General features: G+C 46.3%; 1 protein-coding gene across 2 annotated transcripts in view; it reads left to right on the forward strand.

Moving 5' to 3' along the window:
• The window catches only part of FBXO36 (F-box protein 36), a 164,413-nt gene extending 141,442 nt beyond the window's left edge, over nt 1–22,971 (forward strand). For both annotated transcript variants that reach the window (XM_029615431.1, XM_029615432.1), the window contains one exon: nt 20,107–22,971. In XM_029615431.1, the coding sequence (XP_029471291.1) occupies nt 20,107–20,301 (195 nt within the window). In that variant the 3' untranslated portion in view covers nt 20,302–22,971. The remainder of the gene's footprint in view (nt 1–20,106) is intronic.
• The last annotated feature ends 3,413 nt before the right edge of the window (nt 22,972–26,384 follow it).

Here is a 26,384-nt window from a genome sequence, read left to right on the forward strand (position 1 = left end):
AGGACTGTCATCCTGCTTGTCCTGGGATAAAGCAGAGTTGCTTACCTGTAACAGGTGTTATCCCAGGACAGCAGGATGTAGTCCTCACGAAACCCACCCGCCACCCCGTGGAGTTGGATCCAAAACATTTTATTATTTTATTTTTTCGCTCGCACTTATTGCTACAAACGAGACTGAAGGGAGACCCCTGTGGCTGCAGGGATTATGGCATGCTGGGCATGCTCAGTGGGCTCAGTGTGCCAGTCAAAAGTTTCTAGAAACTTTGACAGAAGTTTTCCGTAATAGGGCTCCATCGATGATGTCACCCATATGTGAGGGCTACATCCTGCTGTCCTGGGATAACTCCTGTTACAGGTAAGCAACTCTGCTTTATCCAGTTACCAATCCATAATAGGACACTATCCCTGATCTCATGATTTCCCAGTTTCCTGAAGTCTGTCATGAGGGACTTTGTCAAATGCTTTCTGAAAATCCAAATACACTATATTACCTTTATCTGCATGTTTATTTACACACTTAAAAAAATATAGGGGGTCAATTTTAAAAGCATTGCTCACGCTAAAATGTCCATATATGCTATGATGCTGCTTGCGGCTAGGCCCAAAAGCAGCCTCTTACTTCTGGCATGGCTGCTGCCGCTGCCCCCCGCAGTGGGAAGCCTCTGCTGACCAGGTCCTTGCAGCCTGGCGCTGCCCCCTCCTGCTCTTTGCGGCTAGGCTGCCGCTGACATTTCTCCCTATGCAGCCTGGAGGCCGCCAACATCGCCGCCTTCCACGCAGCGGTAGAACCACCGCCATCTGTCCTCCTATGCGGCCTGGAGCCCGCTGCGGAGCTCCTCTTCCAGCGGCCTGGAGACCGCCGTTTCCTTGCTCCTCTTCTCACAGCATGGAGCCGTCATCGTCTTCTCTTTTCTTGCAGCAGGGAGCTACCGACGTCAAAGCCTGCTTCGCGGCATGGATGCCACTGCCACTCTCCATGGTCCTGCCTCCTCCTAGACGCGCGGCTGCACCTCTTCTCTTCATTTAAGGGCCCACAGTGGGTAGGGCCCTGTGGCTCCTCCTGATGACGTTTCCGAGGTATCTCCTCTTCATCCCTATAAGAAGGGCCTCTCTTTAGTCTGTCATGTCCTTTGTAAAGAGTTAGTCAGCTCCTGGATTCTCCGTTATTCCAGCTCATCGATCCAGGAGACTTCTGTGATCTATCTTCGCTTCTTCTAGGCATTTTGTTCTTCATGGAAATTCCCTTGTCTTCATCTGTGGTTCCTGATCCCTTGTCTTCATCTTCGTTTGCACTTCCTGGTCTCTCATAGGATCCTGCTCCCTTATTCGTCCTATCTTCAGATGTTCCTGTCTTCGGTTCCACTTTCCGGATGTTCCTACTCCTGATGTCCCTGCTCCAGAGGTACCTGATGTTCCATGCTCCATGTTTCAGACATCCCTGATGTCCTCATCTTCAGAGGTTCCTGACATCCAGTTGTCCCAGTTGTCCCGATGCCCTGATGTACTGGATGTCCTATGTTCCAGTCCTGATCCTGATGTCCTCTTTGCCAGCTCTTCGTCCAGCTTCCAGGACCCTTTCATCCATCCTTTTTGGCGTGCCTCTGTCATGGTCCGTGACCAGCTCATGGGGGGCTGTGTAGGGTGCTTCGTGGCACAAGGCCTATCTTCACATCTGCAGCGCAAGCCTCCGGAAGACTTTGCTTTTAATGTTCCTGAATCTGAGTTCCAAGTTCTGAGTCTTGAATCCTGAGTCTTGTGTCCTGTTCCCAGTCTTTGGTGTACCTCATGCCTGCTTCTGTCCATGACCTAGACTCAAGCCAGATCCTGCTCCGTTCCAGCGTGGTCTGCGACCAGCCACAGACGGCTGTGTAGGGCGCACCTCAGTGCTGGCTTCCACTGAATCTCTGTCATGTTTCCGGATTCAAGTCTTCACTTCCTCGCTGCAGTCTGCCTCACTTCCGGCGTGACCAGCCAAGACTGGCTGTGTAGGGCTCGCTGCGATGCAGAACTCAACCTGTACTAGTACCTGTATCCTGAGTCCTCATCTGACTATCCTGAGTCCTCGTCTATCCTCAATCCACGTCTGAGCATCCTGCATCTCAATCCACGTCCGAGCATCCTTCATCCACATCTGAGCATCCTGGTTCAAGTTCTAGTCCTCGTCTCGTCCAAGTCTCCAAGAATCCTTGTCTCATCCAAGTCTCCAAGAATCCTTGTCTTGTCCAAGTCTCCACTTGTCCTCGTTTCATCCAAGTCTTCAAGTATTCACGTCCTGTTCCTGTTCCAGTACCATCGCCTGTCCACGACCTCTGTTAAGAAATTGCCATGCTGGGTCAGACCAAGGGTCCATCAAGCCCAGCATCCTGTTTCCAACAGAGGCCAAAACCAGGCCACAAGAACCTGGCAATTACCAAAACACTAAGAAGAACCCATGCTACTGATGCAATTAATAGCAGTGGCTATTCCCTAAGTATAATTGATTAATAGCCATGAATGGACTTCTCCTCCAAGAACTTATCCAAACCTTTTTTGAACCCAGCTACACTAACTGCACTAACCTCATCCTCTGGCAACAAATTCCAGAGCTTTATTGTGTTCGTCCTGTCGCATCTTCCGTTCCCAAGTGGCAGGTACGAAAGGGCGATCGAGTGGCTGGAGGGCTACCCCAGCGACCAGCATTTCATTGCTGGGCCTCTTCTGGTTCGTTCAGGTTCGGCAGAGGTCAGGGCTCCTGGTCTTCAGCCTGTCCGCCCGTGCTTGGATACGTCTTGCCAGCCTCGGCGCTTCTTCAGAGTTTCCTGGGGTTGTGCTGTGGCCTAAGGGCACACTATCTTCCAGGAAATGGAACTGCTCCCTAGCACTTCCCTAACATATTCATGCATGTAGGCCATGCATGAGCAACACAGATTTTAAGAGCTGTGATATATGTGCATATATGTACATGTGTGAGCAAAAAGTAAGGGGGCAGGGAATGGGTGTACCGAATTGGGGCCAACTGTTTCTCGCATAACTCCGTATTTTAAAACCGGAGGCCGCAGCGTAACTTTACTGCTGTTCCTGATGAAGAGCAAGTCTGAATATCTCACATTTTAGGGCCTATACGACAGGGTGAAGGGTCTGGGTCAACTGGGGGGGGGGGGCATGCAGGATGAAGAACCAGAGGGGTCTGGATGACTCAAGTTTGATTGGTCAAACTGGTGGACTAATTGGAAAAATTGGGAACATTCCTCACGCGAGCATGTTTTAAAATCTGCTTATATATGCACATTTACGCCGGCAAAGTCCTATGGAAGATCGGCAAAGTCAGTTTGCTCAAGCACCTCTTAAAATTAGGAGCATTCTTATGTGCAGTAGGCGTAGTTTAAATCATAGATGCACAAGTGTGTACATGATTTAAAATTCTAGTGTATCTCTGCTCACATGCCGATACACATGTATATGAGTGCACATGCATTTGTTTTAAAATTACCTTCCTTGTAAATTGGTAAGATAGGACTTCCTTTTGCAAAAATCATGCCGCCTTTCCCTGGGATAGCTTATTCGGCAAACTCTGATCATCTCGTAGAGCTGTCCTAAAGTTAGCCAGATAAACTTATTGTTACAAAGTGGACCCTGAGTCCAAGATGAGGTTGTTACCTATCTGCAGGGAGAAAACCTTGTAGGTTGTCATCGTCAGTAGGCGGAGCTGGCAGATGCGGAGACTCAGCAGGATCTTCAGAGAAGAGCAACTCCACGAGGCAACAAGCTGGCGGGGTCAAGGATGAGCCAGGAGTGAGGGCAGGCAGCGATCCAGCAGAATCCATATCCGATCCAAGAGTCAGGGTGGACAGCAATCCAACAGAATCCGTATCCATTCCAAGAGTCAGGGCAGGCAGAGATCCAAAACGTAAACCAGTCAGTCCAAACCAAAACCAGGGAGGCGATCCAGGAGAAGATGGCGACAGACAAAAAGAGACCCACAAGGAGCACGACCTGTTGCTGAGGCAAGGCATAGGAGGCAGGGGCGGATTTAAGTAGATAGAAGCACTGATGTCATTAGGGAACTGCGGGAACTTTTCCTGCCACTGTCCCTTTAAGAAAAGTAGAGAGGCACTCGTGCACCTTGGAAGCCACCAGTGCTTCCACGTGCTAAGTGGCAGCCCTGAGCCACTGGGAAACCCTACACTGTGCGCTAGTAGCCGCATCTCACGTTGTTTTATGCACTTTATGCAATATCCTTTGTTATATATATTTCTCACAGGACAAGCAGGATGGTAGTCCTCACATATGGGTGACATCACAGGATGGAGCCCAATCACGGAATACCTTTGTCAAAGTTTTTAGAACTTTGACTGGCCCCTACTGGGCATGCCCAGCATGGCACCAACCCTGCAGCCAGCAGGGGTCCCCCTTCAGTCTTCTTTTTTCCTCGCAGCAGTAGCCACGTGGTTAAGGAGCTCCACAGAGATTCCTTACAGGAATTTTCCTCACGGAATTACTACAACTTTTCTTACCCCACAGGGGTCCCTCCTTCAATGTTTTCAAGCCTCTGTACTCCGGTAAGTTTTCTATCTGTTTTCGGTCGATTCCCGTCGAGTTTGGCCCTCGCAGCCTACTGGCCATCGACCGTACCGCGGCTCAAATTTTTCATGGCCATGGCGTCGGGGTTCCGTCGGTGCCCGGACTGTAATCGCACCATGTCCATAACAGACCCTCATAAGGGCTGTGTAATGTGTCTAGGATGTGAGCACCAAATGTGCACTAATGACACCAAAAGGTCACAAGGCCAGAATGGAGAAGATGGAACTTCTCTTCCATGCTCAAACCCCGACACCGTCCATTGCATCGACGTCGTCAGAACCGGCACCGTCAACTTTGCGCCGTATCGACCACCGACCAGTGACCGTCCAGCATAGACGACTTCTTGGCCTTCAACCACCTCTACTCCCCCTCAGGACCGAGGGGATCGTAGAGAGAAACATCGCCACTGACATCGGAAGTCTCAGACCATCGAGGGAGTGAAATCATTGACCTCGCCATCGTCCGAGCCGCAGTCAAAGAAACCCCATCCAGAAAAGGCACCGACCTTTTCGGCGACCGGGTCACCGAGGCAACCCTCACCACAAAGGGGATTGGGAGCCGCGACTCCGCCTCCACTCCTTTGGTGGTCCCTTCGGCTATGCCTCTGCCTCCTTCTTCTGTTCCAGAGCCAGGGCTGCTTGCTCCAGGTCTCCGAGAAGAACTGGACTGGCTGGTTCAGGAGGCCATCGACAAGGCGATGCATCGACGCCAAGTTCCTTCGGCACCAACACCGGTACCGATCGTGGAACCGACCACTGACCCGATTCCGGCAGCATTGGCACCGCTGCTCTCAAGGATGAAAGTGCTCATTGCCGCTTTTCCACCAATGGATCCCGGGTCACCGATGGCTCCAGTGCCCTCTCCTCTTACCTTGTCATCGGGAGGAGAAACACCTTTCCGCATCCCTCCATCGGGAGTCCTACCGATGCCGATGTGGCATCGATGCCTGCACCGGTGCCTTCGATGCCTTCATCGGTGCCTCCAATTATTCCTTTGATTCCTTCGGAGCCTGGACCAGGACCCTCAGGGATTCTACCGTCCCCTCCCCCTTGGGCTCCTAGAGGGGCAGGTGCTGATCCCTACGATACCTGGACTGATGATTCTTCACCAGACACTGATGACCTGCCTTCACCACCTTCTCCTACTGAAAGCAGAAAGCGTTCTCCTCCAGAGGACCTTTCCTTCATCAATTTTGTGAAGGAGATGTCTGAATTGGTTCCCTTCCAATTACAGACTGAACAAGATGACAGGTATCAAATGATGGAGCTATTGCAATTCCTGGATGCTCCCAAGGAAATAACCTCCATACCTATTCACCAAGTTCTTCTGGATCTCCTCAAAAAGAACTGGGAACACCCTGGCTCTGTTGCTCCAGTCAACAGGAAGGCTGACACCACTTATTTGGTACAGTCAGCCCCAGGTTTTCAAAATCCTCAATTGGATCACCAATCTGTGGTTGTAGTATCTGCCCAAAAGAGGGCAAAGAGATCAAAACCCCACACTTCCTTTCCCCCAGGCAAGGAGCAAAAATTTCTAGATGCCATTGGTTGCCGGGTCTTCCAGGGCTCAATGCTCATCTCCTGAATCGCCTCTTATCAGCTCTTTATGACCCAATACAACAGGGTCTTATTTAGCAGATACAAGACTTGACAGACTCTCTGTCTCAGCAATTTCAAGATCAGCTCCAAACCCTAGTAAACAAGGGTTTTGAGGCAGGCAAGCATGAAATAAGATCATCCTACGATATCTTTGACACTGCTACCTCGGCAAGAAGATGGGCCTGGCTCAAGTCTTTGGACCTTCACCCTGAAGTGCAAGACAGATTATCCGACCTGCCCTGTGTAGGAAACAATCTGTTCGGCGAACAGATTCAAGGAACGGTGGCGGAACTCAAGAACCATCATGAGATCCTGAGACAGCTCTCTCTGATGCCTTCTGAGTACTCCTCAAAACAGCCTTTCCGAAAAGACACTAAGAAGTCCTTCTTCTGTCCGAAGAAATCCTACCTGCTACCGGCTAGAACTCGCTCTATGAGACTATTAAAAAAAAAAAAAACAGTCTCATCAGATACGAAAACAAAAGCCGCAAGCAGCTCCTCAGCCAGGCCCTGCTTCCGTTTTTTTTTTTTTCAATTTATTTTTTATTAAGTTTACCAAAACAGGAATAACAGCAAAAACATGAAGACTGTAACATTAGAAATGGTACATAGACCTAAACAGGAATCCAATACAGTCTCATAAGAACAGAACTTGTTGCTGTTTTATAACCATTCCTCCCCTCCCCTCCCCCCCAAGACCATCATGAGAATATCCATAATCTATACAGTAGCATGAGAGCAACGTACAGGGTTATTGTAGACAACATGTTCGTAATAATAAGATCTGCTGTTTATCAGTAGAGTCTGATAATTATCATATGAGGTAGGAGTCAGACCTCTGTATGCAATAATGTGACAAGAGAACAGGTACCGACTATTTTCCAGTGTGGCCAGATTCCCAGTGCAGGTATGGCGTCTACGTCTCTCGGAACTTGGAGGAAGAATCACGTAGTTCTGCGGTGATGGCGGCCATCTTACAAAGATAATGTACTTGTTGTACCATCGCTAGTGAAGGTGTAGAAGCTTGTTTCCAATATCTGGCGATAACAATTCTTGTTGCAATAAAATCTTGGTGACATAAAGCCTTGTGTGTATTCTTTAGGGCAGTGGTTCTCAACCCTGTCCTAGGGACCCCCCCAGCCAGTCGGGTTTTCAGGATATCCACAATGAATATGCATGAGAGAAAATTTGCATGTTATGGAGGCAGTGTATGCAAATTGTCTCTCATGCATATTCATTGTGGATATCCTGAAAACCCGACTGGCTGGGGGGGTCCTCAGGACAGGGTTGAGAACCACTGCTTTAGGGGGATATGCGGATGGCTAAGCAGCATAAATCCGGGGTTCATTAATCCTTGGAGACTTAGAATTTGTTCTAGCCACTGTGACACCTGCTGCCAGAGGGGCTGAATTTTAGTACAATGCCACCATGTATGTAGGAAATCAAGGCTTTTAGTCACGTCTCCGGTTTTAAAATTAATTTGGATAAAACAGAACTACTGAACGTATCTGCGGATGCGTCAATCATCCAGGTGGTCCAACAGCAATACCCATTTAAAATCGCACACACCTCTATTAAATACCTTGGGTTACATACTGGCCCTGATGTTCAGCAGTTATTTCGCCTTAATTATAACCCTCTTATAGTAGCGGTGAAGCGCGACTTGCAACAATGGGATCGGGAGAACTTTTCTTGGCTTGGCCGAGTAGCTATAGTGAAAATGAATGTCCTCCCCTGTTTCCTATACTTCTTTAACACACTGCCCATTTTTATCAGCGGCAACATACTGAAATAATGGCAAAAAATACTCTTTGATTTCATCTGGCGCAAACGGCCTCCCCGAGTCGCCAGAAGGGTTCTCTACCAACCGAGAACTAGGGGAGGATTGGGGATGCCAAATTTAGAGCGTTATTATGCAGCTGCCCAATTAACTGCTATTACAGATATACACCGGACTTTGTACATAAAACAATGGGTGCAGTTTGAGGAGCATTTATTAGGAGGTGTCCCTCTGACGGCGATCATCTGGCAACCACGGGATACCTGGCCTGCCTTAGGACCACAGACTTTGGCCTTAGACACCACATTAAAGATCTGGGCCAAATGGAAAAACCAGCTCGTGGGGGATAGAACTTATTTTCATTCCTCAGCCTTGTATTACAATACCAATTTCACTGCGGGGCAAAGTAACAGCACTTTTCGCAATTGGCATCAGAGGGGTATTACCCGGGTGGAACATTTACTTAAAGGGGGTTCCCTTATGTCCTGGCTGGATCTGCAATTAGCCTATCAGTTGCCTCCCAAAGATTTTCTAGCAGGTTGCCAGATCATCCACTTCCTTCGGACACCCTCCATTTCAGCATCGCTCGCATTAGGTAAAACAATCCTAGAACATCTTTGCAAGGATGTGGATAAGAAAAAAGGGATGATTTCTAAATTGTATGACCTACTAATGGGAAAGGACGATCAGCCTTTTAATCACATACAGAAATGGGAAAGTGATCTCAATTTGGTTATAAGCCCTGATGAATGGACATTGATTTATGACTCAGCTCGTCGCTGCTCAGTGTCGGCTGCTTTATAGGAGAACTGTTACAAGCTGATTACCAGGTTGTATCTTACACCTCATACTCTTCATCTCCGCTACACTCACCTGAGTGACAACTGCTGGAGGGCATGCGGACAGTCTGGAACCTTCCTACATACAGGTGGCACTCAATCACCTCAGACCAGTGGGTCTTAGCGATAACTGCTCAAGGTTATCATCTCAACTTTCTCTCCATCCCACCGGACTCCCCAACTCTACTGACGTGGAGAACATCTGATCACTCCATCCTTCTGGAACAGGAGGCTCCCTCCTTCTCCAGTCCAAGGCAATAGAACCAGTACCCTACTCTCAGCACAGCCTAGGGTTCTATTCCCGGTACTTCCTAATCCCCAAAAAATCGGGAGGCGTTCGTCCAATTCTGTATCTACGTGCCAACAAGTACCTCCATCGAGAAAAGTTCAAAATGGTAACCTTGGGTTCTCTTCTTTCTCTTCTACAAAGAGGAGACTGGCTCTGCTCTCTAGACCTCCAGGATACATACACTCATATTGCGATAACTCCATCTCATCGCAAATATCTGAGATTTCTGGTAGGCCCCAAGCACTATCAGTACCGAGTGCTTCCGTTGGGCTTCGTGTCTGTAGCACAAGTCTTCACAAAATGTCTCATAGTAGTTGCAGCCTTCCTCAGGACTCAAGGTGTTCACGTCCACCCCTATCTAGATGATTGGTTGATCAGGGCTCCCACTCAGCAAACTGCTCTGTCGTCCCTACATCTTACCTTACACACGCTGATTTTGCTAGGATTTCTCATCGACTACGACAAATCCTACTTAGTCCCATCTCAAACCTTATCATTCATAGGGGCAGTTTTTCTATCTCGACAACGAGCTCTCTCGCACACCAGCTGCAGTCTCAGCGCTACACGACTGCACGCTGCTTTCTCATCCTACTGGGACACATGGAGTCCTCAGTTCAAGTCACCCCAATGGCCTGCCTAGCCATGAGAGTCTCTCCGTCAGTCTCTCGCCTGGTGGAAAAATCAGATCAGTCTCCTCCAAGGCTTGCCCTTCCAGGCTCCAGACCCTCAAATAACTTTCTGTATAACCTATTCACAACTTGACGTACCAACACCCTTCCACCTGTCCGGTAGGGTTCAGGATGCCCTTGGCCAAATTTCACCCCAGTCCTAGTGCCTTGCACACCTGGGTACATTTGGTGCATACTCTGACATCCTCAGCTCGGTACTCACCCATATGTGAGGACTACCATCCTGCTTGTCCTGTGAGAATGCAAATGTTCTTACCTGTAACAGGTGTTCTCACAGGACAGCAGAATGTTAGTCCTCACGAAACCCGCCCGCCGCCCCACGGTGTTGGGTTCGTTATGTTTCTTATTTTATTTTTCGGCACTTCCTGTACTTTTTAAACAAGACTGAAGGGGGACCCCTGCTGGCTGCAGGGTTGGTGCCATGCTGGGCATGCCCAGTAGGGGCCAGTCAAAGTTCTAGAAACTTTGACAAAAGTGTTCCGTGATTAGGCTCCATCCTGTGATGTCACCCATATGTGAGGACTAACATCCTGCTGTCCTGTGAGAACACCTGTTACAGGTAAGCAACATTTGCTATATATATACCCACTTCCTGTAGCTGCCTCTTTGAGGGTGTGTCGAGACATGGGTAAGAGGAGAGAAGGTGAGTTGTGGTTTAGTGAATTAGGATTCTTATAGCAATTTCTGAGTGTATTGTCCTGTTCTTTACTGTTTTTCCTTTTATTTACCTTTACCTTTGTTTTCTGTCTATTTCTGTGTTAAAGTTTATGTTTGTTTGTCATGTTTGTCTGGTTTTCTTTTTCTGTGGAGGAGTGGTGGTGTGGAGGAGGAATGGAGGAGGGAGGAGATGAGTGGAGAAGTGGAGGTTTTGGAGAGGATTGGGTGTGAGAGGCATGAGGAGAAGAGGGGGAGGAGGGAGAAGAAGAGGGAGGATGAGGGCAGGAGTGCTAGGGGAAGGAGGAGTAGGGACAGATTTAGGAACAGAGATAGGCAGGAGGGAAGGGATAGGAGGAGGCAGGAGGGGGAAGGGGATAGGCAGGTGAGGACAGAGGGAGGAGGACAGCAGACTAGGGATAGAGAGAAAGGGCAGAGGGGAAGGGAGTTTGCAGGCCAAGAACAGGAGGGGGAGGAAGGGAGAGGTGATGGAGTGAGCACGAGGAAAGGAGGACACCTCTCTGGAAGGGGAAGTGGCACCCCAATCTGGCAGCCAGGCAGCAGGGTGCCCTCGGCTGAGGGCTCTGAAATTCAGCATCCAGGACAATGAGATGATTATTGCTGGGGTCCTCGAGCATTATCCCTTCCTGTTTGGAAACCATGCATCCAGGACCTCCAAGGCATCGAAGGGCCATATCTGGCGCAAGATAGCACAGGCAATATCCAGGCAGAGTGGTGTCGAATGCAGTGCTGAGCAGGTGGCCCACAGGTACCGGGACATAAAGGCACAGTTAGAGATGAAGGTCAGCAGCTGCAACAAGTACTTCCAGCAGACCAGCGGAGGAGCCCCAAGCCCAATTGTGCTCACACCCATGGAGGAGCACCTCATCCAGCGGCTGGGACCGGACTTGTTTGAGGGCATGGCTGAGCAGCTAGACACAACGCCCAACACAGCCAGTAAGTTCACCTCACCTCTAAAAGGCAAGGCTGCTAAATATGTGCACATCATTTGGCATAACGTGCTCACATTGTTTGAGATGCTAAGTGCACATATCATGCCAAATGTACCTCTTACCTTTGGTACTTATGTTTTCTTCTTTGTTTCCACAGCTTTCGCCCAGGCCTCTGCCGGTCCCAGCCGTCAAGCCCCAGGGACCAGCAGCACATCTGCAATGTTAACTGCACCCTTGCTTATGGACGCAGAGACCCAGTTCAGTGAGGAGGAGGGAGAGCAGTAGCATCAAAAGCAGCATCACAGCCCACTCCTGGATGTCCTGGGCTCAGCAAGCCTACTAAATGTCAGTCTTAATCTCTCTGGCTTAATGGATGAACCCAGCCTGCAGTGGGATACAGTGCAGGCAGTGCAACCTCGGTTGAACACACCACATCGCCAGCACGAGGCAGCAGGCACTGAGGTGGACCAGACCACTAGCCCCGTTATGCCCCTTCTGGAGACTGAACCAACATTTGCCAACATGAGCACAGCACCAGCTCTGCCACCATCACTCCCAACAGCACCATCCATCACACTGGCCTCCATTCAGGAGCAGCTGATTTTCCTGGAAAGGAGCCCTCGTGTGCAGATAAATCAAATATGGGCAGAGCAAGAACGCCTGAGGAGGGCTGTCAATGGGCAAGCCCAGGCCATGCATGCCCATTCGGCAGTACAGGCACAGGGTGTCACTACAGTGGCAACATCAATAAACAATCTCACTGCTGTCATGACACAGATCCTGCAACGAATGCCGGAGCCAGCACCTGTGCCTTCCCCAGCCTCACACAACTCAATCCCACGCAGCAGCCCCCATTCTGAGAGATGACTGAGGGGGAGGTCCCCCAAGGACATGCCACCCTAAGTGGAAAGCCACAGCATGGCAAAGGCCCTTGAGCCGATGCAAACACCTGGCTTCTAAGGCCGAAGAACAAGACTTGTAGGACAAGCCTGGCCAGGCCTTAGTACAGAGTTTCTGTGCCAGCTAGATGGAAGAAGCCTGCTGGGCCCATCCTGTCCCAGCTAGATGATGGCGATGGTCTAATTTGTGCCACTGTAGTCCTGCAGTCTACTTCTAATGTCCTCTTCTATGCTGTACCCATACTCCAGCCTCCTTGAGGCCGTTACCAATAACGGTTCAGATGCTGCTGCTGCTTCCTCATCATGTCTTATGTACTGCTCCTGATGCTGGTGTCTCATCTCATCTCAGCCTGCTGCCACCTCCATGCTGCTGGGTCTCAAGCGTTCAGGCTGCTGTGCCTTCTCCTGGGGTTTCTGCCTCCATGCTGCTGTGCTCTTTGGTCCTGGTCATCTGCCTTTATGCTGTGTGCTGTTTGGTCCTGGTCATCTGCCTCCAAGCTGTGCTGTAAGTAAGTTTATGGATTCAGGGACCTGTCTGCTACAGGATGCTTCCAGTTCCCCCTCCCACTTCACTTCATGATCCTAAGTTCAGGAAAAGACAAAGTGCTCTTCTCAGAAGTAGACTATTATTTATCAAATTTGGCAGGATTTAGCATTTAGAAGATAACAGCAATTCCTGTCTCTAACATCCTAGTCACTAAGCACTAGTTTACCGTAAAGAAAGTTCTGTACCATGGGTGGTTTCAAACATAAAATGTAGAAGAGAATCAAATATGATGAATGCAAACATAGGGGTAGAACTTCAAAACTTACGCACGCACGTACTTTTGTTCACGCACCAGGCGCGAACAAAAGTACGCTGGATTTTATAAGATACGCGCGTAGTCGCGCGTAACTTATAAAATCCGGGGTCGGCGCGCGCAAGGGGGTGCACATTTGTGTAACCTGCGCGCGCTGCCTGTTCCCTCCGAGGCCGCTCCGATTTCGGCGTGGCCTCGGAGGGAACTTTCCTTCGCCCTCCCCCCACCTTTCCCTCCCTTCCCCTACCTAATCCACCCCCCCCCGGCCCTATCTAAACCCCCCCTTACCTTTGTTGGCAGATTTATGCCTGCTGAAAGCAGACATAAATCTGCGCGCGCCAGCAGACTGCTGGCGCGCCATCACCTGACCCGGGGGCTGGTCCGGAGGCCTCGACCACGCCCCCGGGCTGGCGCCACGCCCCCGGCCCCGAAATGCCATGTCACGCCCCTGAAACGCCGTGTCATTCCGCAACGCCCCCCGACACGCCCCTTTTACGAAGCCCCGGGACTTACTCGCATCCCGGGGCTCTGCGTGCACCGGCGGCCTATGCAAAATAGGCGCGCTGGCGCGTGAGGGCCCTGCGCGCATAAATCCGGCCGGATTTACGCGCAGGGCATTTAAAATCCGCCCCGATGCAGTTCTTTCACGAAACATGATGTTATGTCAGGTGCAACTGGATTTTCTGCTGCCGCTGCTGCTTCCAAACAATAAAGGGAAGTCATTAATTTTATTTGCATCTAAAAATCTAAAAAATAGACATTTAGGAACTTTATGGACCAATGATTAAAGATGACCCGGTCATTTCATGCTAGAAATTGACTGCACGTACGGGTGTTATAAAGGTCCCATTGCAGCTAATGTTTTGAAGTGTCATTGTCATTAATTTCTTTTTGGGGGCGGGGGGGGGGGGGTATGTGAATTGCTTTGAACCAATTTTGAATGCTGATTTTGGATATTTAGTTTCAAACATGCCATAAACCTTAGCCTGCCTAATATATTAATACTTATGGCTAACTTACTTACCCTGGTCCCAACTTCAGGTGATTTCCCTGTTTTCCTCTAAAGCAGGCTCTGGCTGGAGGTCTAGAGAATGTGGGCAGGGGAGGAGGCTTGCTTCAGGGTCTGGTACTGGCAGGGCTGTAGGGAGGTCCAGGAGGGAGGTTTGCTTCTGGGTCTGGTACTGGGAGAGCTACCAGGCTGCTCTTGCTCCTTGCCACCTCAAACTGCAAGCCCGTCCAACCCTAAGCAGGGTGTCTCCTCTCTCCAGTCTCCTGGCCACACCTAGACTTCTCCCTCCTCGATAGTAGGGGGTGCTGGGCTGCTTCAGATTCCCTCTTTTCTTCTCCTTATTTGTCCCCCTGTCTTATACTCTTTCCAGCTGATAAATATGCATAAGCTTATGCATAAGCATGTAGTGAGTGGAGGTCTTTGCTGCAATCCAGGTCTTTTCCCCCTCCCCTTTTTTGGGGGGGTCCTTGCACATTTCAGGTCTTTTCCCCTCTCTCCTTTTCTTCGTTGGGGCCTGCCATGTTGTGTGCCAAGCTGTATGCCCACATCATCATTTTCTCCATTTCAGAATTGTTTCCTCTTCATCCAAGGATGGGGGTCTCTCTGACCTCTGGACTTCCCTTGGCAAGTCCATGACTTCTGCTTATGAGCTTAAGTAGCTGCCTTGGTTTTATATACACAGGAACTTACAAACAAGCAGATCTTGATAAGCATCCTTTAGTTCTGGTTTAAAGTTCTCATCTGGGCAAGGTTTCTTTTCTTTAGCTGTGACAATGTTTTGGCCTGTCAGTATATTTGTCTGCATCCCTCTTTGGCTAATATGATTCATATCTAGTGTTTTCAATGGTTAAACAACGGATATCTCCCTATAGTGCTCTGCTATCTTGGCCCTTAGGCTGTCCCCTTGAGTACACTCTTTCAACATGGTTTGGCTAGGCCTTCACTTGAACTCTGCTGCCTTGGCCCTTAGGCTGTCCCCTTTAGTGCACTCTTTCAACATGGGCTGTCTGGGGCTTTTGGGTTAACAGCAAATAGTTGTGCTGTTATTAGGTCTCGCACAGAAGAGGAGTGTAGCAAAGATGAAGACCTTACAGATTCAGAAGAAACTCCTAAAACTTGAATTGTTCAGTTGAAACATTAGAAAACTGTCCCCTGACATGGGCACCGCGTTTTGCCCCAAAGGCTGCGTCAGGAGGGACAAGAACCCAAGATTCATACACTCTTGTAGATTCATGCACCGTGTTTCGCCTGAAATGCTGCGTTGGGAGGGACAAGAACTCAATAATCATACACTCTCATAGATTAATTACCCATTCTGTTGTTTGGCCTGTTATTAGCTCTAACATTAGAGCTGTACTGTAGCTATTGGGGTGCCTCTTCCCTTTCTATGTTCTTTGCTGTAATTATTATTTTGCAGAAAGGATAAGATGCAAAGCCTGTATATGTAATGATGCCATATCTAACAATGTATGTACAGGTCTACATGCAATGTATTGTTCACTTAATTTACAATGTCTTGTGCTATTTACTATTTTGTCCTTGTAGAATGTGATTACCAAAGATGCTGACTTGCATTGAATCTGTTAACTAGATTTGTTCAGTAATAGACTGGTCACAGGTTAGAAATATATATTTTCTAGTTATGTCTTGTCATTGTGTGGTTTTGTCTTAAGGGTTGAGGTGGTCAAAGGTGTGGCCTCCACATGACCTTGCCTGCTAGTGTGCCCTTGCACTTTACAAGTAGGCACTTATCTGGCAGGCACTACTATATGGCCTACTCTATACAACTCAAAGCTCAGTGTATGCTCCCAAGGAAGACAGCAAGTGCTAAACCGGAAGCTCCTTACTGTGGAACTTCACTCTTGGCTCCTGTTGCCTTCTTTACTCAGCATTCTGTTAGCTAAGTATTGGGTACAAGGGCCTGTATGTGAGATGGCTGCTAGGTAGCTAGTATTCAGCTCCATATGCTGTCGGGTACAATTAGTGTCAAAATGTTTGGCTACAGGTGCGGTAGCTAAGTCTTCACTCTTTGGGGGCCCAATTGGTGGTGGAGCTATGCACCTGTCATAGTGCAACAAATAATTGCTCTCTTCCATTGTCAAGATATATCATCAATGACCTAACAATGGGTCTTCTCTCTGGCTCAGGCCCAAATGCTGTCATGACACCACTCTTTTTTCAGAGGCCTACTTGAACAGTTCCTAAATTCCGAGGTTTGGTTCTTCAGTAGTGAGCTGAAAAGTGCAGCTGCAGGGGCCACAGCCAGAGAGTACATTCTGAACATGGCAAGCTTGTGTGGTGTACACTATGTTGGCATGCATAAACGAACACTATGTAGAGGCCTGCCTCTTTGACAGTCACAATCATTTTGAAAACCTTGGGCCAGACACATGTATTAGTAGTCCCCTTTACTTGCCATACACTTTTTCAGAGTATAGTCAATTACAACATTGTCAAGATGAACCGTAACTAGGTAAACATGGTTTCTTCACACACAGTGCCAGACAGAGGAAGCTTGAGTAAAATATTGTCATGAGGAGAGCTGATGCAAACACTCTGCTCGGCTCTCTTACATGGCAGAGAACGGGGTAGTTGATTGCTAACAGGCAAAGTGGCATTGTATCAGACTTTGGTGAAGCTGGCTGACACTCAGTGTGCTGTCCTGCGCCTCTGCAGGTGGACATGGTGGATCCTGGGATAGGTCCTGAAGTATATCTATTGGTAGACCATGACGTAGGGCAAGATTATGGAATACATAGCATAGCAGCACTACTCTGAGTGGCACATACATTAAAACTGCACCTGTTTTGTACAAACAGCAAAATCTACTTTTGAGAACTCCAAAGGTGCATTCTGTGACACAGCGGGTTGAATATATAGCCTCGTTATACCTCATCTCAGCCAGCATGTTAGGAATAGCAATGGGGGTGACAAGCCAGGTCCAGCATCCATGCCAGAATCTCTTGCAGCAAACACAGAATGGCTGTATCACTCACCCCACTGTTAATTGGACAAATGAATAGCAAGCCACAGCATGTTTTAAGACAGTGTAACATTACCTCTGTTAGCTGGCCTCTTCTAATACTGTTTCCCTACCCTAAGGCCATGCCACTGTATTTGTTGACATTATCTGAACAGTGTAGGACTTGTACATTCTGTCTTAGCTGTTTCCGAATGGTTAACTGCATGTGGTGTTCCGACCAACTGTGTGCCTGTCACTCATAAAGAAGCAAATGGTACCACTTTGTAGCAGGCATCAAACCATGGAGCTGTACCTCACAGCTGCCACACATGTCCTAGCAGAAAAGCTTCAGGCTCCTGGGATGAGAGTGTAAGTCCCCACCTGCTCGCTGTATGTCCTCACCAGATACACATTGTTCTGACATTACACAGTTCATATGCTAGCCCAAATATTGTGCATGCCGCTGCTTTTGTTTTACCTGTGTCATGGTGAAGATAAAGTGCGTTTGAGCTACTGCTGACCGATGACTAACCACCTACACAAGATCTGGGAGTACCAGCAGTATGGATTCTAAAATAATGTGAGAAAGGAACCACATTTCTACTGCTAGAAATGTGAGGATTGGAAAGGAGAATTATTTTAAGAGAAATGTGTGAAAGTGTATAGTGTCACAAAGCTTGGGGGCAAGTACATTGTGTGACCACCATCATAAGGCAAGCCTCTCCAGCATGTGAAGAGAAAGACATGTCCTGGTGCTCTGGCATCTATACCAAAAGTCAAGCCATTTGGCAGGTAATCAAAACAGTTACCTCCCCCACAGCCCCCCCCCCCCCCCCTTGTCCCAACAGGTTGATGCAAACACAGAGATAGAGAGCCATTCGCAAAAGAAGCATGTGTCTTACCTACAAGCCAACCGTCACCGTAGAGACAGTCCTCAAAATCTTCAAAGAGGCCTGATTGCCTAAGTATAAAGGAATCATATGCAGATCCTGGGTACCTGGCCACGACGTCGAGGATGCGCAGTCATGCTTGACAGACTACTTGCATGTGGATGGAGTGGAAGAGCTTTCTGTTGCGGTAGACCTCCTCCCTGGCTATGTGAGTGCAGTCGATAGCTCCCACAACTTTTGGAAAATGTGCAATGGCATATCCATCAAGTCCTACCTGTCCTGAGAGAATACTATGTAGCGATCAAGGTGGTCAGATACAGCTGTTATGACCTAGCCCAGACAGCGGGAAAAAGTGCTTTGGGACATCCCCACAACTATCCCTACTGTTGTTTGGAAGGAGCCAGATGCCAGGAAATGCAGGAAGGCCAGTAGTTTGGTGAATCCAAGTATAGCGTGAGACCATTCCGTGACCAGATCTAGATCCCCTCTGATTTCATCATATAATTCCATTATAGCCAGAGAGGTGAGGCGATACCTGCTTACCACATAATCTTCTGGCATGCCAGCAAAGCGCTTTGTGGAGGGACGATGTGCTCCCTGTATCTTCTGTGCCATGGATGCCTGCATGGCAAACCCTGTTGTGGGCCCCAATGCTTTCCCTGTGGGGCCACTGGCTCACGCTCAGGTGCTGGGACTTCCCGAGGAGGGCCTAGGTATTCCCTTTCATGTTCAGTGTGTTGTGATTGGTCTTCTTCTTCCTTTTCTTGTTGTTGTCTGTGGTGATCCCCCTCAATCATCCAGTATCTCCTCACCAGTTCACTTGTAACAAACATAATGGATGTAGAAAGGCAGGCCAGTTGGGAACAGTTTTTTTTTTGGCCCTGGAGGGCCTGGTAGGTGTGTTTGCAATAAGGCCCAAAATTATTGCACGCGGTAATAGCCGTGAATCGCGGTAACGGGTGAATGCACGTGATAAAAACTTTTTTCTCCCCGTACTGACCAAAAAAATAGGTGTAGTTATTTCAGAAGTTAATTTTTGCATTACTGTGCATTAATCAGATGCAGGAAGCAGTAGAGGACCCTCTTTTGCAATTACTCCTCCCACTCTCCTCCCATTTGCATACTCAAGTGTATATTTGCAAACGCAATTGCGTTGCGGTATTTATCGCACATGTTAGGCCATTACTGCACATGTTAAGGCCCTATTGCAAAATGATAAATGACCTAGTTAGGGACCTAACAAGGCCTGATTTTCAAAAGCATTACACACTTAAAACTGGGTTTTACACATGTAAATGTCCTTTACCCATGTAAGTGGGCTTTTGAAAATTGCTACAATACAAGCTATTGAATTGTCTATAGGTTTTACCTGAGTTAAGTGCATTACATGTGTAAGTAGCTTTTGAAAATTGCTACAATAGTATGTTCATTTACATGCGAAACTCTTTTGAACATTAGGCTGAAAAGCTCCTAAAATTTAGGAGTTCAGGGTTTTTTTAAAATCAGCCTCAGCATCTTTCTAGGTGTGAAAGTATTCAAGACACCAGCAGATGGAGCTAAAGTCCACAGCTTACAGTTTTTAAAAGAGGAATTTTATTGTATCTTTGCTATTGGGGTTTTTTTTGTCATAATTTATAATTTTTTAATTGCTGTCTCCTGAGTCACTTTTAATGTAAAATTGTTAATGGGCTATTATAATATAAAGTTGTCATTTAAATATCACGTCAGTACTTTATTTCATAAAATTAATCATGCCATGATATACAGATCACCTGTTTGGTTGATCATTAGAACAGAATAATTATTTAAATGGCGAAAGAAAATTAGTCAGCTAATTTCATAGAAAAAGGACATGGTTAACCTACCAAAAGAATGTCTTCTTTATTTACTTCTTTATCAATCTGAGTGGTATAAGAGACTGCAGTGTCACCGGCTACATGAAGGCGGACAGCCAGCCTGCTTCTTTCAATATGGGAGACTCTTGCAGATTTAAGGTCTCTTCAAAGATTTATAAAGCTGAACAGACTAGACATACAATATATACAAGTTTCATGCCATAGCTAATAACTTTGAGCCGGATGTTTTATTTTTTAGGAAATACTTTCTACTAATAAAAAAAAAAATACCAAGTAGATATGTTTGAGATTATGTCTCTGGACACTGACTCACTGTCTAATAATTGACAGATATGCCGCTCTGACAAACTGTGGGAGCACATTGTGGAGAGTCTGTGTGATACTGTTACCCCTGAAATGAGAGTGCTGGCCCAGGATATAGGCTGGAAACAGATCTTCTTTACAAATAAGCTGCAGCTGCAACTGCAACTCCGCAGAAGACGGAAGATTCCAGCCTATCCACGAAAGGAGGAACTGCTTCATTGAATCAACAGCAAGATCATTTTAATTACCTTGTATTATTTTACAATTTGGGTTTGTTGTTTGTGAGAGTTGACCTATCGTTTCTTATTTATGATTTCTAAAAATGGTTTTCATCTTGGCTTGAAAAATGCATCTAACAGTATTCTGTACCAATATCTTTAGCATGTCTTATGCATATCTTACCTTGATGATTATGTAAACAAATTAACAATAGGGCCATTCTATATCTATCTTGGGTCTCTGGTAAATGATTCAGTTGAGCTCACTATTAGCAAAGTTGAATTCGCTCTCAAAATCTTTGCTTGTTAGTAATTGATGTAATATGCACATTACAAACTACCCTCGGTCAGACTCCCACAATGGGGATGTAAAGTATAAAGCCCATTTTAATCTGCCTTATGTAGACAGGGAGCCAAAATGATTTAGATTCAGTTGTAGAATTTCAATTTTAAGAAAAAGTAGGGGCAACACAAAGTTGGCACATAAGAGTACACCATAATCCCCAAATAGCATCTTTATTTTGCATTTTACTTACTATTTTATTTTTCTTTCCATAGAAGTCAGATGTGCTTTACTTGAGTCATCTTATCTATAGGGAACAAAAATCTAGCTTCCTATGCTACATTTTATTTGGATGTTTATCATGTATTCAAGTAGACTGGCCAGTTTGTACTTCAGAATGCATAATTTCCTGACATGGGTTCTAAAGGCACTAATAAAAACCTTGACTTGTTCCAACAAGGATTACTTCTTTTCAAAAAGTTACATATATGTTTTTCCTTTAGGAGTTCCAAAATAAATTCATTAAGGTCGACTGTCCATTCCATTTTTACCAAGAGAAATAAAAACCTGTATGTAACATCTTGAGGTAACATTTTTTATTTGTCCTACCTGGACAATATTGGAGATACATGGTACATAAGGACAGTATGAACTTGCTTATCTTCCCTGGGGACAAAATTAAGATATGTTAAAAAATATGTGCCTCTTTGAAACATATATGAATTTATGTAATGGAGATATAATCCATATGTATGAAATAAGTATCTAACATGACTGAGAGAATACATTTGTCTAACTTGTTTTCACCCTGTATATAATTCACCCAACCCAGATTAATCACTTTTTGAGTTAGTTACAGCTGAAACCAAAACAACTTGGGCTGGATACAAGAGGTCCAATTTGCATAGCTGGTTTAGTAATAGTCAACAACAAAGACATATATATATATAATCACATTAGTGCTTTAGTCCAGTTTCTGAAAATCGATTTTGCCATATGTCTGTTAACATTAAAGATTGATGTCAGGTCTTACAGTTCTCAATTAGAAAATATCTTCAGGACTTAAAACAAAAATAAGAGGACTGTTGGAATCATGATGGGCCTACTTTGGAGAATATCTGTATGCAAAGGGTAGGGAAAAGTTGAATAGCCAGTTTAATCATTTGTCATTTGATTGCATGCAACCCAAATAAAATATAAGCCAATGTTTGCAGATTTTACAAAGATACGTTTGTTTAGCTTATATGTAATGCGTAATTTCACCATTGAAAGACATCTGTTTTTGTAGCCCTATGCACTGTCATGCATCTTGGAAATATGCATTTGATTCATTGTTACATTGAGAATCTATTTCTGTAATTTCTCCAACAGTAAGCATAGTTTGTGAGCCACATTCACATTTAATTCTAAAGTGGCAGCTATATTATGTATACTGAATTCTGTGTTATGCAACTAAGAATAGAGTATCTGTCTCAGATGATAAACTGTTTACAACAATATTTTATACTGGGGTATCAATTTCCATAAAAATTAAAACATGACAAAAATAAGCTATCTACTCTTCTCTATCTAGTCTTCTAGTAAAATTTGCTATTCAACACTCAGTTCTTTATGGACTGAACTTACTAATTGCCTGTCCATCAATACAAAGGCAATGTAATACAATGAAAATTATTTGATCATTACAGTAATAATGCATCACAAAGGGAAGGATTTAGCATATTTGCTCACTTATTATGGCAATCAGAGTGCTGCAGGTGTGCTTGTTTTATAGCAGGGGTCTTCAACCCTGGTTCTCAAGTGCCACAAACAAGCCTGGATTTTAGGATATCCACAAGGAATGTGTATGAGGTATATTCCTCCATTGTATTCATATTCATTGTGGATGTCCTGATAAACCAAACCTATGAGTGGCACTCCAGGACTGGAGTTGCCTATCTCTGTGCACCACAGTGATCTGTAGGTTTGTTTTCTCTCCATGAAGCTTTGAATACATCTTTTCTCTAGAAGCTACCATATATAATTGCTGGCATCGACATCCATATTTAGTTACAATATTTATACCAGTCTTGTATTTGTTACTTTTGCATCCTACTGAAGTCCAGTGGGAAATGGATGCACTTGAATCTTAGAACTGTGCTTAACTATGCAATTTATCATATACAGAAGTTTTTTCATGATAAATGTGCCTGAGTTGTTCCCATATATATTCATTTCATTTTTTTTAGATTTAATTTGATATAATTTACTGTCTGAAACATTTTCATTTATTTAAAATTTACTGTCAATAAGTAATAAAGTAGTTTGTAAAACTTGTCAATCACTATTACTAAAGAATCACTTTGTTTGGAAAAATATTTTCTTGACAAATAAAATAAGCATCCTCTTTTTGCTTGCATCATAGTATTCATTACTGAATGGCAGGTTTCATTTTTTTTTTTTTTTTAATTTATAAGCTTTTATATACCGATGCTCATGAAAAATCATATCGCGTCGGTTCACACATAACTACAGATTGGAAGTACAATAAACAGGGAACATTTAACCAGGAAAGACAACTCCAGGGGTGAGTCAACAAAACAAGGAAGAGAATGAATAGCAACAAATTAAGGTAACAGCGAAACCGATAACTGTGTTAAATAATATTGTGAGGTATAAAGAGTCTGATGGCGTGCTGCAGTTCTTCAGGGAAACGCTTGGCTGAAGAGCCAAGTCTTAAGCTTTTTCCTGAACGTCTTTTGGCAGGTTTCTAGGCGCAGATCAGGTGGTAGAGCATTCCATTGTGTGGGCCCTGCTGTGGAGAGGGCACGTTTTCTGAGTGAGGACTTGGCAGGGGGTGCATAGAGTGAACCTTTGTATGCTGATCTTATAGGTCTGGCAGACATGAGCAGTCGAAGAGGGAAGCTTAACTCAAGTGAGGTTTGCATGTGGATAGACTTGTGGATCATCATTAGAGCTTTGTGAATGATTCTGAATTTAATGGGGGGCCAGTGTAAATTTTTAAGAACAGGAGATATATGTTCACCTCTTTTGGTGTTCGTCAGAATCCTTGCGGTAGAGTTCTGTAGCATCTGTAAGGGTTTTGTGGTGGAAGCTGGAAGGGCCGAGTAGGAGAGAATTGCAGTAGTCAATTTTAGAGAATATGATGGCTTGAAGAACCGAGTGGAAGTCATGTGGGTGCAGAAGGGGTTTAAGCTTTTTTAGGATTTGCAGTTTGTAAAAGCCTTCCTTTGTTATATTGTTGATAAATGTTTTTAGATTCAGCCTGTTGTCCAGAATGACTCCGAGGTCCCTCACATGGGTGATGGGGGTTGAATGAGGAGCAAGTAGGTTGCTGAGGGCCAGATTATTATCGTTCTGCGAGATGAGCAAGAGTTCAGTTTTAGATGTGTTTAGAACTAAGTTGAGGCTGGATAGTAGGCAGTTGATGGACTGTAGACAGCTGTTCCAGAAGTCGAGGGTTTTTAAAAGAGATTCGGTAACTGGAATAAGAATCTGGACATCGTCCGTGTAGATAAAGTGAGTTAGTTTTAGATTTGAGAGGAGTTGGCAGAGGGGGAGGAGATGTTGAAAAGTGTAGGGGAAAGCGATGACCCTTGTGGGACTCCAAGTGTTGAACTAATTGGATGAGATTCCTTGTTGTTTATTCTGACCTTGAATTTCCTGTTGCAGAGGAAGGACTTAAACCAATTGAGGACAGTTCCTGAGATGCCGTTGTCAGAAAGATTTTTAATTAGGATGGAGTGATTCACGGTATCGAACGCCTCTGAGATATCGAGTAGGGCCAAAAGGAACATTGTTTTTTTTTATCGAGGCCCAAGAGGATGTTATCAGTGAGAGAGATTAGAAGGGATTCAGTGCTCAGTAATTTACGGAAACCAAACTGAGCTGGGGTGAGGATTTTGTGATCCTCAAGGTATTCAGAAAGCTGTTTGTTGACAATTTTCTCCAAGAGTTTGGCGATGAATGGGAGGTTGGCTATGGGTCGAAAATTTGCCGGGTCGGTTGGATTCAGGTTGGGTTTCTTTAGCAGTGGTTTAATGGAGGCAAGTTTGAGAGAATCTGGAACTGAGCCTTGTGATAAAGAGCAATTGATAATTTCAGCGAGTGGTTTAGCAATTATCAGAATAAAATCTTTCATTACTAATTTAAGTTCTTTGGAGCAGATTTTAAAAGCCCTACGCACGTAAATCCAGGAGGATTTACGCACATAGGGGGGTTACGCGCGCTGGGCCTATTTTCAAAAGGCCTGGCGGCGAGTGTAAAGTCCCAGGGTTTGAAAAAATGGGCGGTGCGGGGCTGGGGGGGGCCGTGGCCAGAGGTATCCGTACGGCCGCTGGGCCAGGGGATCGCGCACCGGCACTTGGCCGGCGTGCGCAAATTAGGGTAGATTTTCAAAGGGTTACACGCATAAGATTTATTTATTTAACAGCTTTTCTATACCGATATTTATGGAGACATCATATCAGTTTACAGTGACAACTCAAAGGAAAATACTTAGTATAATTATACTTTCTCACAGGACAAGCAGGATGGTAGTCCTCACATATGGGTGACATCACAGCATGGAGCCCAATCACGGAACACTTTTGTCAAAGTTTCTAGAACTTTGATTGGCCCCTAATGGGCATGCCCAGCATGGCACTAACCCTGCAGCCAGCAGGGGTCCCCCTTCAATCTTCTTTTTTCCGCACAGCAGTAGCCACGTGGTTAAGGAGCTCCACAGACATTCCTGACAGGAATTTTCCTCACAGAATTACTAAAAAGTTTCATACCCTACAGGGGTCCCTCCTTCGAATTTTTGATTCCACAGTACTCCGGAAAGTTTTTACCCGTTTTTGGTCGATTCCCGTCGAGTTTGGCCCTCGCGGCCTGCTGGCCGTCGACCATACCACGGCTCAAGTTTTTTCATGGCCATGGCGTCGGGGTTCCGTCGGTGCCCAGACTGTAATCGCACCATGTCCATCACAGACCCTCATAAAGTCTATGTAATGTGTCTCGGATGTAAGCATGATGTCCTGACCTGCACCAAATGTGCCCTAATGACACCCAAAGGTCGCAAGGCCAGAATGGAGAAGATGGAGCTTCTCTTCCGTGCTCAAACCCCGACACCATCTATTGCATCGACTTCGTCAGAACTGGCACCGTCAACTTCCCGCCAGTATCGACCACTGGCCGGTGACCATCCGGCATCGACGACTTCTCGGCCTTCGACTACCTCAACGCCCCCTCAGGACCGAGGGGATCGTAGAGAGCAACATCGACATCAAAAGCCTCGGACCATTGAGGGAGCGAAATCATCAAGCTGCTGTTGAAGAAACCCCATCCAGAAAAGGCACCGACCTTTTCGGCGACCGGGTCACCGATGCAACCCTCACCCGAAAGGGAATTGGGAGCCTCGACTCCGCCTTTAACGGTGGTCCCTCCGGCTATGCCTCTGCCTCCTTCTTCTGTTCCGGAGCCGGGGCTGCTTTCTCCAGGTCTCCAAGAAGAACTGGACCGGATGGTTCAGGAGACCATCAACAAGGCGATGCATCAACTTTGAGTTCCTCCAGCACCGACACCGGTACCGATTGCGGAACCGACCATCGACCAGATTCCAGCAGTGTTGGCACCGCTGCTCGCGAGGATGGAAGCGCTTATGGCCGCTTTTCCTCCGATGGATCCCGGATCACCGATGGCTCCAGTGCCCTCCCCGCTTGCTTTGTCATCGGGAGGAGAAACACCATTCCACATCCCTCCGTCGGGAGTCCTACCGATGCCCCAGCCATCGATGCCGACACGTCCATCAATGCAGATGCGTC

This window comes from Rhinatrema bivittatum, chromosome 9 (assembly GCF_901001135.1).
Source record: "Rhinatrema bivittatum chromosome 9, aRhiBiv1.1, whole genome shotgun sequence".
Lineage (NCBI taxonomy): Eukaryota > Metazoa > Chordata > Amphibia > Gymnophiona > Rhinatrematidae > Rhinatrema > Rhinatrema bivittatum.